Source organism: Octopus bimaculoides, chromosome 6 (genome assembly GCF_046866305.1).
Source record: "Octopus bimaculoides isolate indiv1 chromosome 6, ASM4686630v1, whole genome shotgun sequence".
Classification (NCBI taxonomy): domain Eukaryota; kingdom Metazoa; phylum Mollusca; class Cephalopoda; order Octopoda; family Octopodidae; genus Octopus; species Octopus bimaculoides.
In genome coordinates, this window is record NC_142933.1 from 42695078 (window position 1) to 42709505 (window position 14428).

General features: G+C 34.1%; 1 protein-coding gene across 4 annotated transcripts in view; it reads right to left on the bottom strand.

Annotated features, from left to right (window-relative positions):
* Positions 1-6443: 6443 nt before the first annotated feature.
* Positions 6444-14428, bottom strand: part of LOC106871483 (telomerase-binding protein EST1A) — an 87077-nt gene continuing 79092 nt past the window's right edge. For all 4 annotated transcript variants that reach the window (XM_089353800.1, XM_089353798.1, XM_089353801.1 and 1 more), the window contains 3 exons: positions 13294-13505; positions 12323-12404; positions 6444-9556 (listed from right to left, as the gene is read on the bottom strand). In XM_089353800.1, coding sequence (XP_089209926.1) covers positions 9426-9556; positions 12323-12404; positions 13294-13505 — 425 coding nt within the window. In that variant the 3' untranslated portion in view covers positions 6444-9425. The remainder of the gene's footprint in view (positions 9557-12322; positions 12405-13293; positions 13506-14428) is intronic.

Here is a 14428-nt window from a genome sequence, read left to right on the forward strand (position 1 = left end):
CAAATATTAGTAGAAATCTTCAATTGGGATTATTGGGTGATACTTAGTTTTGTAACCCTAATGGGTTGATGGAGGACCCGGTCTTCATGTGAAGAATGTATTAGAGAAATTTTCCCATTATTTTCTCCAAGACTATTGAAAGACTTGAACACTGTATCACAGGATAAGCAACCACTTAACAGTTTTATAGTGCTGCTGCTTACAACAATGAACTATGTTATACTACAAAAATACTATTAGTTATACAGAAACTCATCATCATCATCATCGTTTAACGTCCGCTTTCCATGCTAGCATGGGTTGGACAATTTTACTGAGGACTGGTGAACCAGATGGCTACATCAGGCTCCAATCTGATTTGGCAGAGTTTCTACAGCTGGATGCCCTTCCTAACGCCAACCACTCCGAGAGTGTAGTGGGTGCTTTTATGTGCCACCGGCACGAAGGCCAGTCAGGCGGTACTGGCAATGGCCATGCTCGAAATGGCGTATTCTACGTGCCACCTGCACAGGAGCCAGTCCAGCGGCACTGGCAATGATCTCGCTCGAATGTCTTTTCATGTGCCACCGGCACGAAGTAGATAGACAGTGGAAAATTACTCATATTTGATACCACTCACCAATAAACATACTACATGAAGCACTACCACAATAGCTATAAATATTGTTAATACTAGTAGCATTATCAATATTACATACTTATTGTATGTGTTGTTAAATACATGTAGCTGTAGTGTTTTGTTTAAGGGAGGTCCCTTTAAAGACATATAACATTCAAAAAACTCAGTACACTTCAAAGCTAGGCAAAACAAAATCACCCCAGAAATGAATGAGAACAATATATGGTAGTTTTTTCTCATCATCAGTGTTGTGTACTCAGCCTACTTCGGAAATGAGTCTGCAACAGTTACCTAAAAGTATATACAAATAGCATAAAATCTATTTGTTGATGTGAAAAAGTGCTGCTTAAGTAGAACAAAATTCAAATTTTGTGCTAGAAGTAGCTCAGTGATGTAAACGTTATCATCAAATACAGAAGTATGTGATAATGCTTAGATTATTGAGCTACTTCTAATACAAAACTTGAATTTTGTATTGGTAACATTATTCTGAATTTTGCTGTGTAATAAATAAATGTATTAAGATTGCCATTTCATTAGTTGTGAATACATTCCTGTTGTAGGCATTCCATTGCTCCTAGGCTGAACACTTAAGTACCAGAATTCTTAAAAGAACATCAGTAAGAATGACTTGCAGTATTGATGTGACACTCTGTATTCTGAGTTCAAATCCCACTGACGTTGACTTTGCCTTTCATTCTTTCAGATTTGATAAATTAAGTACCAGCCAAGTACTGGGGCTGATTCTTCTCCCCACCACCACTTTTTTTAATCAGCTATATTGCATGGTGAGAAGGATCATGAGGGACAAATCATAGAATTCATTTCTTCATCTTCACATATGGAGAAACATTGGATGAGGAGCTAAAAATCTATCATCATCATCGTTTTAACATCCACTTTTTCATGCTTGCATAGGTCAGATGGGATCTGCTGGGGATGCCCTTCCTATAACCAAACCACTTAGCAGAGTAAACTGGGTACTTTTTCATGTCACTGGCAGTAGTGAGGTCACTAAGTTGTTCTCAAAACAAGACCCTTGACTGAGGTGGGTGTAATATTGAGGGAGGTGGCTTATACCAGGTGTTGAGAGGCAAGAGTATGATTTAGGGATAGGGACAGGTGTTTTGCTGAAGAGGAGATTCATAGCTACCCCAGCTGGAAAAGGAGAGATGGTGGTGGTGATGAGATGTCAGGATATATTAAGGTACAAGGGGGTATTACAATTCCTCAGCTAACAAGATGTATAATTAGAGAATATAAAACAGTGTGAAAAGCAATTAACAGACATTCCGGTTATTTATTCAACCAAAATATCTTAAACAATGCTCTATATTCTAATTACATAAATATATAGGCCTAGCGTATCTGTGTGATATAAGAATTGCTTGCCAACCACATGGTCTCAAGTTCAGTCCCATTGTGTGGCAACTTGGGCAAGTGTTTTCTACTATAGCCCTGGGCCCTGTGAGTGGATTTGGTAGATGAAAACTAAAAGAAGCTCACTGCATATATGTACATATCATGTGTATGTACATGTGTGTGTGTGTTACTGTTTCCCTGCCTTGGTTTCATGTAATAGTTGTAAACAAATGTCACTGTCATGCAAAGGGGTCCTTCATTCCCAATCTTCTGTGTTAACATGTTTGGTTGTGGGGAATATTACTTCACTTGGAAACAGGTGAGGGTTGCTGACAAGAAGAGACAAGAAGCTATAGAAAATCTGCCTCAACAAATTTCATTCAGCCCAAGCAAACATGGAAAAGTGGACATTAAATGATGATATGTCAGATTAGTGCTTTTCTGAAATTCAAGGAGCCATTTAATCAGTGTTTAATTCTACTTCAGGGGCTGCTGATATACAAACATTCCCTTGATATTATATCCAACTCAGCAGTTCATATATTTTTCTCCAACAAACAATGAAATTAAATATTAATAAAAAAAAAAAAACAATGAAAAGGAAAAAGAAAACATTACATTTTTTTTATTACTTTTTTAATCAAATCACAAATTAAAAAAAAAATATATAAATTCATAAAGGGGGGGGGGGGGAAATGTGTGATAGAAATATCAAAGAATTGTCTGAGTCTAGCTGGAATCAATCAATAGAAATCAAAAGCTAATTAATGTAAACCTATAGTAATTAACTCATCAAAATCACACTATTATCATTTCATAGTTCAATAGCACAAGAGTAGAAAGGAATAAAACTTGGTAGATAGTCGTCATCATCATTATTATTATAAAAGAGACCAGCTCTTTAGTAAGGAATCAAGTTAGTAAATGCCTATCTTATATAATGATGCCATTGTTTGTAGAAACTAACCTATTACTGTGATGACACAGTAACTATGGAAACAATCATCATCTGTGAAGCAAGTTTTAAAAAGGGTTTTAAAAGCAAACCCATTTTTTAAAAATCTTTGTCATGTTTATGGCATTACACGAAATTAGCATATAATTCCAATCAACTTCTGATTGTAAATAATTCTAACTGAGGTTGGCAATTTATCAAATTGCCTTCTTTATATGCAAGCAACTTCATTGTACACATGCACATGTGTATGTGTGTATGTAAGAGTATGTTTGTTTGTGCATGTGTGTGTGTGTGCATGAATAATTCTTCATAAGTACAGAGATCATAGCCATGTTAGAATTTTTGCTTCAAAAAGAAAAAAAAAACATTTATGGAAGGAATTATATTTTGGCATTAAAGAAAAAAAAAGACCCCAAAAAACTCAAAATATTAAATAAATAAAAACATGGCAGTTTGGTAAATTAGTGCTTTGAGATAATGGCAGTTCAACAGACTCACCAGAAGGGACAGTATGGGCTTATATGACATTTAAAGGCTGGGGGGCATAGTATTGGATTCTTGAAGTGTCTGTATGCAAGAGTCAGAGAAGATAGTGCTTCAACATACAATAGCACAGCAAATTTTCATAGAAAGCGAATAAAAAATTAACTCTAGTTAATTCGAGCAAGCTTCTGAATAGAAAATACTTGGCAGTTATAGATAAAAAGGCATTTTGGCATTACACCTTTTGTTACACCTTTTAATTAGGGGCTTGATTTGCAAACCTCTATTTCAACAAATGAGACAAGCCCTACCCCCTGCCCAAAAAGCAATAATAAAACAGCTTCTTTCACCTCCGAGAGACTGCAATAACTAAATAAATTAAATATCTCAAGAAGTTTCAATTTTCACAGCATTATTTAACCTATTGGAATCAATACTCTGTTACAACAGCAGGTTGTATATATATGTGTGTGTGTGTGTGTTTTCAGAATTAGGTAATGTTTAAAAGGAGGGTTATAGCCAAACATACAGCAATACAGAATTTAATAAACTTACTTTTAAAAAATGCAAATTCTGAGTGAATTTTACAAGTAAGTAAACTGATGAAATGAGGAAGAAGAAAAAAATTCAATGGACATTTAAAATATGGAATAAAGAATAATAATAATAAATGCTGAGTACTTTTGAAAGCATCTAAGGTACCCAAGTTTAACATCGCAGACATACTCCGAATAGAGTATAAATGTAGGCAACAACATGTCAATGTTATTGCAATTATAAATATTTTAAGGACAGCATAAATATACCTCCACACGCATATATTGTCTGCAGGCCACAAGTTGGAGATACTTTGGGGATTAGAAAAAAAAAAAAATGTAAGACACACACACACACACTCTGTCTGTTTCTCTCTCTCTCTCTCTCTCTCTCTCACATACACATAGAGGTAGACATTTTTGAGGCTCACACAAACTGTACATAAAAGTTAGTGATAAAAAGAACTAGGAATTTGTGACTATACTTTAGGCACTAAGTCACTGATCAACTTTCTTTAAGAAGCAATTACAAAGCAGTATTAATTAAAAATATAAAAAAAGTTTTCAAAATCATAAAAGTTGCATCTTTTTAAGTAAAGGTTCTAAACAGTAATATTTTAAACATAAAATTTATCTAAGTTATCTAGAAACAATTAACTCAGACTCAATTGAAAACATTTTTCAATAATCTAGCAGTTGAAAAATTTAATGAATGCACACACTAATTACTTTGATCAACAGATGATAGAGACAGGGATTTTTAAATCAAAATAATATTCACCATTTAACAAGGCTAAGATGTAATTTTTCAAAATTGCTCACATACTAAATAAACCCAAATATATTTTCTATAAATGACTTGGAATTTTCTACAGCCATTAACAAGAGCTCAATCCACAACTATGAAGTTTTTACAACTTAATATTGATGAAAATGGATGAACATCTTTTTATTCAAACTGTATAAAGAGAGTGATGAAAATAGGATGCAGGAAAATTGAAAAGTATGGTTTAGTACTAAGTTATTTACTTATCTGAATATGCTGTGTTATAATACTGTGTTTACTGATTGTACTTCCTTCTGGTTAAAGTCGTACCATTACATAGAATGGTGAGGTAATAGGTTTGATATCGTAGAACAAGTGATCTTGCTTATAACTGGAGAGTTCATAGAGGTTAATGTTTTTATTGATTTCCAGATGGGTGAAATGCAAGATGAAATCCACATGGAATTTGAATACAGAACAGTGAAGCACCAGATTACATAGCATAGGGCATCTATGGCCATCTGCTTAATGTTACTAAGGATTTCTTAAACATGAATGGAATTTTAGAGCTGAAACAAAAATACATTTGAGTATCTGAGACAAATTGATGAACAAACATTAATTCTTGATTTCAAAGTTTTTTTGTTTTTTTTTTAACCTATGATAAAGGATAGGAGAGAAGTTTCTATATCAAGGACACATTACAATGCCTGTAGCATTAATGAACAAAAGAATCGGGAGTAAGGGGCCTATTGTCATATAAGATAATTATTTCAACTTTAGCAGAAGGCCACAATTTTGGAGGGAGGAAAAGTGAAATCTACCCAATATTTGAATGGTAATTATTCTGTTAATTCCAGAAGGATCACAGGTAACAATAGACCCTGGCAAGATTTGAAATTGAAGATAGAGAATTAGAATAAATAATGTAAGCCATTTAGTGTGGTGCTCTGTTTCTGCCCAGTACACCACAGAGGATCCATTTACTTTAACCCCTAACAATAATAATTACAATAAAAATAATAATGATACTTAGGCAATATGCCTGAGATATAGCAAGGAAAGAGAAGATTGCCAATAAAAAATGAAGGCAACATGCTATCACTGACAATGAAAATCAATTTAAAACAACAAAAATTCCATCAACAATATGTTAAGATTATATCTCACACAGCTTCTTTGGATGTGTTGAAATGTAACTATTTCTGTTAAAGACAAACCTAACAAATTTATTTAAAAACAAATTATTATTATTATAAGACTAGAAAATAGATCTATCTCTTCTTTTTCATGTAGTTCCCTGTATAGCATATTAGTGTGCGTTGAGTGGCAACTGGTCTACACCAGAGTCACATAGTATTTGTCTGCTGTCTTCTTTTGGCTGTTTAGGTTTTAAATAAGCAAACCCATTTAAATGATAATAAACATTTCTCTTTGATCCCCACCCCTCCCTTGCTTTAAAGTCTATCAATTTTCAGATAACTCAAAAAGAACACAGAAGAAAATAAAAGAAATAGGAAAGCCTGAGATTAGATCGGAATTGGACAAATTACAGCAACAGTGTTTGAATATATAAAGATCCATAAACTAATATTTAAGTGTGTGTGTGTGTGTGTGTGTGTGTGTGTGTGTGTGTGTGTGCGCAAATATTTTGTATGCTTATTCCTATACATAAATGTCAGGTTTGTATAAATTTTGGATTTAAGGCAGGCACACCAATTGTAGAAAAATGTTTTGTTCTTTTTATTAAAAGGATTTTTTTCTCTTTTCAAAATTATAATCTAAAATTAGATATTTTAATTTTCAACAGTGTCATATTAAAATATTTTTATCCTCAAAATGCATATGTAAATGAGCCAAGATTTTTCAATGATTTTTATTTGTAAATATTAAACGTGAACATGTGTAAACAAACATGATTGAATAAGAAATACTATGGGCAACATGGAAATTAAACCAATTTCCCTTTACTATCAACCTACTGCCACTGCACCATTTATTAAGTTACATAAACTTACATATCTATGTCATGTAGATGAGATCATTTTAATTATACTAATATAATTTACTTCAGCTTCAACATCTTCTCGCCCTATTTTCTCTGTTTTGTTTACACATGTTCTTATTATAATATTTTCTTTTAATAATCCATTAAACTTTAACATTTTATAAAACTGAAACAACAGAAGCTCATAATGGCAGTTGTAAAAAAAGAAGGTTTGGCAAACATAAAGAACCTACATGACAAAAACAAGAGAATGCAGTGCATTCATTATTGAATACTTTCAAACGGAATTAACGTACGTTCAAATTGTGTAACTGGATAGACTGCACTTAATAACCAACATCTTACAGTTAATTTATTTTCTTGATTTCATTCACCCTGTTACAAGTGCTAACAATGTTAAAATATTTGGGCTAAAGACTACAAAAAACCCCAAAGAGAACCAGTGGCAGCCAAAGTGGATTAGAATGGGTCCATTCAGAGGATAGCTTGAATAAGCATTGGTTTGATTTTTTTCTCAGCAATACTATTACATAACTTTGGTAATATTTCTAAATCATATCGCTGAGAAATATTCTTTATCAAGCATTCCTGTACATATTAAAATGAAAACATTTTTGAAAGTATTTCATAGTTCTTATCATTGTCCAGGTAGGCATGGGTAGACAGGTGAGAAATATATATTATATATATAATGCTTTTGTTTTTGATTCTTTATATTTGCCAAGAGTTTAACAAGAGAAATTAAAAAAAAAAAAGAATCTCACAGTTCTAAAGAACCAATTCTTCTTTGTTTCAAAAAGGATTTATATTTAAGGTTAAAAACAGAATATCATTGATGTCACTATTTGTTTTCAATGGAGGGTGTCAGGATATTATAACAGTGAGAGATAAAAAAATGCTAAACATTCAAGAAAGAGTGGTTTAGGAAGAGAAATGAAGAAACAATTCAGTGTACACCTCCAATTATTTATGTGGAGGTGTGCCATTAATTAAAATTATGATTATAAAGTGAATTTTACAATTTTTTAAAGGATTCGTTTTTCTGTCCTTTCCATGCAGCTAGCAATATTGGATGACTTTGTTCAATTTCTTTTTAAACAATTCAATGACATTTCTAATCTTAAATTTCAACCATAAATAGGAGTAGCATGTGTCGTGTTTTTTTAGTTTAGTGACAAAGGATAATATAACAGCTGTATCAGGATTTGATCTGTTGAACTGGTGACTGGTAGTCTAGCACTGTAGCCCTACAGCCACTGTGTTTTTATTATCATTATAATGCAATACTGGAATTTACCATAAATCAATATTTGGTTTAATGCAACCAGATGTATTAGATTTTGGATGTAGAGCAATAAAGATGCTACTAAAATCCAAAATTATGATTCACAGAAGATCAGAAATAAAATTTAGAACAAGTGATTGAAGACGATTTAAAAGTGTGATTGCATCTGAGAACAGCTGATTGTAAGTCAAGCCGCCTGACCATTTTTGCTGTTAACAGAAGTATTTCATATGAAATACTAAAAGAATGGTAAGAGAATACCTGAGATTTCATCAGCCTGTCATTGGTAAAATATTACTTAATTGGTTAACAGGAATTTCATAATTACTCACTGTTTAAAGATTAATCTTAATATTGTCAGATCATTCTGTTATGATTTTGACGTGTAAAAGACAAATCCAATGCCAAGACTGGTCATAGTATATCTGGTGCATAAGTAATTTAGAGATCTGTTATTTGATTAATAATACTTAGGGATTGTTTTCTCTAGGGCAGGACATTTGGTTTAAATTCCTTCAATAGTTTTATCAAATGACTTGATGACAAGGCATACATCAAATACAGCCACTGGTGCAAAGGCATAAGTCAACAGGTCATGGACATGCAGAGGTTCATTATGCTGCCTGGTAAGTCATTCCATTAAGTGACAAACTGTAACACACAGCAACTTAACAACCAGGGTGTGTCAATAGGTCCATATGTCTACGGAGTACATTCTTGACAATGACATAAACTGCCACAGTTGCCAAATTGGCTTAAATAGGAAGCCTAATAAATTACTTTATGCTAGTAATTAAAATAAACCAAAGTCTCACAAATACATCAATGCATTATAGATCTTTTTTTGTATGACAATTAGAAAGCAATAATGAAATAATTATTCTAAAAATAAATAAAAATGAGAAACTGCAATTCCTTCACAATGATAATGAATGAAGATTTTGGGGGGAAAACTGAAAAAAAAAAAAAGTAAAATTTCTTAAAATAGATGAATAAATAATTATAAAAAAAAAACAAAAAATAATAAATTCCCTCATCAATGCACCTATTTTACCAAATTAGATTTAGAGTGAAAATGAGTTGTTGTAATTAACAATATCTCATTAATAGATGGTCAACTTAAATGGCCAATATGCAGTTCTTTGATGGAGAAACCGTTTGTATGGCATTTTCAGCTGCCTTCGCATAGAAGCCGACATTGGTAGTGGTCAGTGTCTGGTCATAGAGCTTATACAACAACCAGTGGGTGACGGGTTTGTTGGCACTGACTCTCTCCTCCTCGTCTTTATTCTATGTCTCCTCATTTTGTCATGGGTTTGGCTTGGACCACAGCTCAGCTTGAAGCATTAGGAACCTCGTCACTTCGATAAACAGGGTAACAAGGAAATGATTTCAGAAGAGGAACATTTCATGTTACTTTACACCACTTGAGGAAGCTGGGAACATCCTTCACAGGAACATTGTAAGTGTGGGCTTTCAGACGTAAATTACGATCATCGGTGAGAAGGACTACATCACGGTAAATGCGGTTAGGCTCATCTGAATAACAAAAGTAAACAAAAAAAAGGAATGCTAATGAAAGAAACAAAACAATTGAAAAACTTTCTTTGTCATAAACATTTTTTAAATTCAATAAATTCTAATTTTAAATGTAAACTAAAAAGTAAAATTTAATTTTTTTTTGTTTTTTTGTGAAATCCTTTATAAATGACAATATTTACAATGTGACTTAGAATGTAATAATGGAGACAGAACAAAACTAGGACTAAAGAGAAAAATAGAGACACCCCTCCACACAATACAATATTAACCCAACCTCATATTAAAATGTTTATACACATGTGCACACACACATATCAAATAAAGTATGTCTGTATGTCAATTGATATGTATGTGTAATCGCACACACACACACTAATGATTGTTTGAAGGCAATTCGAATTACACAACTTACTGTCACAATACAACATAATACTTCTTTATGACAGTAGTAGTGGCAGTAATAGTAGTTTGTTGGCACTTCGTCGCTTACGACGTCGAGGGTTCCAGTTGATCCGATCAACGGAACAGCCTGCTCGTGAAATTAACGCGCAAGTGGCTGAGCACTCCACAGACACATGTACCCTTAACGTAGTTCTTGGGGATATTCAGCGTGACACAGTGTGACAAGGCTGACCCTTTGAATTACAGGCACAACAGAAACAGGAAGTAAGAGTGAGAGAAAGTTGTGGTGGAAGAGTACAGCCCCTACCGGAGCCTCGTGGAGCTTTAGGTGTTTTCGCTCAATAAACACTCACAACGCCCTGTCTGAGAATCGAAACTGCGATCCTATGACCGCAAGTCTGCTGCCCTAACCACTGGGCTATTGCGCCTCCACAGTAATAGTAGTAGCAATATAAAAAAAAGAAACAGTTTTCAAGGTACACGGGTAGTTTTGTAATTTTAGAGCTGGAATCAACTTCAAAACTGAGATGCTGAATTAGAAACCATATTTCATTTAGGCAGTACACTATCATGTGCATCAGGGGTTGGCAACAGGTAGATTGTGACCCACAAGTGAGCAACTAAGGTGTTCTCAGTGAGACTTGAACCTTTTCTAAAAAAAATTTCAAATTCAATATAAATGCACACCCTTGATCAGTTGATGGCTTTTAAACAAACTTTTGTGTCATGATTTGTTATTGAATTTTTGCTAGCATACAAAGGTGGTGCTCCAGCATAACCCCCAGCCTTTAGCTGAAACTAGTAAAAGATACACACTGACAGTGATGGAAATGAACTGATTTGCGAGGATATTTTTAAATGTAAGATTATCAACATCATTATTTTACGTCTGTTTTCCATGCTGGCATAGGGTGGATGATATGAGAGGATTCAACGAGTTGAAAGATTACATCATGCTCCAGTGTTTCAGTTTTGGCATGGTTTCTATGGTTGGATGGCCCTCCTAATGCCAACCACTTTACAAAGTGTACTGGGCACTTTTTTTCTTTTTTTTTTTTTTGTGGCACTAGTAAGATTGCTTCGTTACTTGCCAGACAGAAGAGATCCCACAACTGAAAGGAAACTAGAATTATTGACCATGTGCATATGTAAAAAAGAAAAAAAAAAAAAATCAAAAGTGAGTTGTTACTCTCACTACTACAATTATAAAAGTTACACAAACTATCAATGCTTTTAAGGAACGCTAGGACAGTTTACAGATGAGATCGAGAATGCAATGTAAGGTCAAAATTTGTTGGTCCTGCTTTGATGTTGATGATTTTCTTTGACCACATAACATCCTTACATTGGGAATAGTGACATACATTCTTCTATTATCAATCTCTTATTGATTAGATTGAACCTTATTACCTTTACTCAGATGCCAATAAGGTAGCCATTAGGTTATTTATTATGTTCACAAAATATCCTATGATTATAGTTGTACATACAGTTGTCTCTGGCCAATAGGCTGTGCACCAGTAGATGTTTCCACTGAGACACATTACAGTTTCATATCCTAACTAAAAAATAAATGGAGACTAAGTCAAATGGGAATTTTATTCAACGCTCATGCCATGTCATATCTTTAACCTGATTTTTGTCGATTGCATGCTGTGAATAACTTCTTTCATCTTAATCCAGATTGTGTAGAAGAAGGAGATCAATTCACCAAACTAATTTATTTTACTGGCTCCAAAGAAATGGATAAATCATGAATAATATAATTATTAATTATATATAATCATAGAAGTTCTGCACAAAAACAATAAAGTTTTAGTCAGAATATCAAGGGGAACCCAAAATACTGGTTTGGAAAAGCTAAATACTATATAACACTTGCATTAACTGGACAGTCATATTTAGAATACTTAAAGGTTGAAGAGATTAAATTATATTTGCATATAAACATATACAAATAAAATAGGATATTAATAGGTGCAGGTGTGGCTGTGTGGTTGAGAAGTTTGCTCTGCAACATGTTTTCAGTTTCAGTTGTAATGTCTGGCACCTAGGGTAAATGTCAACCAAAACCTTGTGAGTGCACTTGGCAGGCAGAAACTGAAAGAAGCCTGTCACATATATACATATCATCATCATCATTTAATGTCCATTGTCCATGCTGGCATGGGTTGGACGGTTTGACTGGGCTTGCACGCTGGAAGGCTGCACCAAACTCTGAGATATTTCAGGTACACACAAACATCTCTAGAGTTTTAGTATTATTAAGATATATATATATATATATATATATATATATATATATATATAGAGAGAGAGAGAGAGAGAGAGAGAGATACAGAAATATAAAATTGTTCAAACCTTTCCCTTTTGGAATGAAATCTTTAGTAGTGTCTTTGCAATAGTGAAGGCAACAGGTAAGAATTAGGTCATCATTGTTTCCCTGAAGGAAAAAAAAATGAAATGTGTTTCAAATAACCTTACTAAATTTCTTTAGCAATATGGCATCCTATATTTCAGTTCAGTCATTTACAATGATACAAAAAGATGAAAGATAATTTAACAAACTGTAATGATGCTTTGTAAAAAGAAAAATGTGGCATCTTGGTCAAGAATTTTCTACTGTACTCTTAAGCTGACCAATGCCATGTGAGTAAAATTAAATAGAAATTGTGTGGAAGCTCATCACTCACTCCAAACTTAGACACATACACATATATGTGTACAAATATTAATGTGTGTGTAGTATATAATTCAATGAGTAGGTCAACCAGTTGATAGGAATGGCCAACTGCAAATCAATGAGAGACCATCATACAGACACACACACATCATCATTTTAACATCTACCTTTCCATGCTTGTATAGGGTAGGTAGCATTTGTTGAGGTGGATTTTTCCATGGTTGGATGCACTTTCTGTCACCAACCATTACCGGTTTCCATTCATGACCAGACATGTTTTCACAGAAGATTGGAAATGACAGACACTGCTTGTATGACAGTGACATTTGTTTACAACTATCACACAAGTCAAATCAAGGAAACAATAACACAAACACATGCACACACACACACCTCTTTCTCTCGACCATAAAGACTTTTGTCAGCCTGGGGTTATAGTAGAAGACACTTGCATAAAGTGCACACAGTAGGACTGAATCCCAAACCAAATGGTTGGGAAGCAAACTTCTTACTACTTCAATAAAATATAGAATGATAAGATATGTAGTGGAGTTTGATGCTATCAACTAAAAAGCCTTGAAGGTAGTGCCCCAGCATGGCCACAGTCCAATAAGTGAAACTAGTTACAAAATACAAAAATGAAATTTACCTTAGTGTCAGTAGCTTCACTACGATAGAGAATTGTTTGAAGCATGGTGCCTTTAGTTGTTTGAGCTCTTAGATGGGGGTTTTTCTGTTCAAATTGCTGCTCAAGAAATGTCATGGCCAACCTTGCATTTTCCTTCACCATGTCACTGTGTTCAATTGATTCATAATGTCCTTCTAAGTTACCACGGACTAAGCCATCCAACTCATTAATTACTGCAATGAAAATAAAGAAAACAAAAGGTGAGACACACACAATTATAACACTGTCATTATAATCATCATTATTTATCATATACATATATACATATATACACACGGTGCAGTGAATATATTGTCATCTAAATTACGCAAAAATTTTAACAGGTGTATTTACCAAAATTACATAAAAATATCTTGAAATGCTAAAGAGTAAATATATTCAATAAAATTGCCATTGGGTTCAACCATGGCCACCAGACAACTTCGAAATTTCCTGCAACTCTTTTGGACAGCCTCTTGTTTAAGTTGGTGAATGCTACCATAATCCTTGCCTTCAGTTCATCTTTGGTGTTACAAGGAGTTTTGTTGGTCTCTTGCTCAACTGCGCCCCACACATAATAATCAAGGGGGTTGCAGTCTGGGGAGTTATGTAGGCAAATGTTAGGAGTGATGTGGTTGCAAAAATTGTCTGATAGTCATGACTGGGTTCTCTTGTGTGGCATGGTGCAGAGTCCTGTTGCCAGACATAGGGTCTTTCAGAAGCCACCGTCTTGACCCAGAGCAGTGTTCATCATTTTCCACCTTCTGCGAAAACCCTCTTGACCCAGGGCAGCACTAATTCCTCCAGGCACTTGAAGTAGGCCTTATGTTGAGTCTGAAGCCATGGGGAAGAAGAACAGAGACATAACGTCACCATCACTAGTGATCACTTCAAACACCATGATGTTGACTGGATGTTTGATTTTTATCACTCTCGGTACATAACACTCTGAAATATTCATATTGGAGCTTCTGGCGCGAATGCCAAGCAATACAGTATGTTGTTTCTAAATTTCTGGCAGAGTGAATTGCATCATGGTACTGTTTTTCTCACAGACAGTGCTCAACTGACCCTACTATACTGTGTAGATGACAAAATCAAAAACAAACAATGCGCA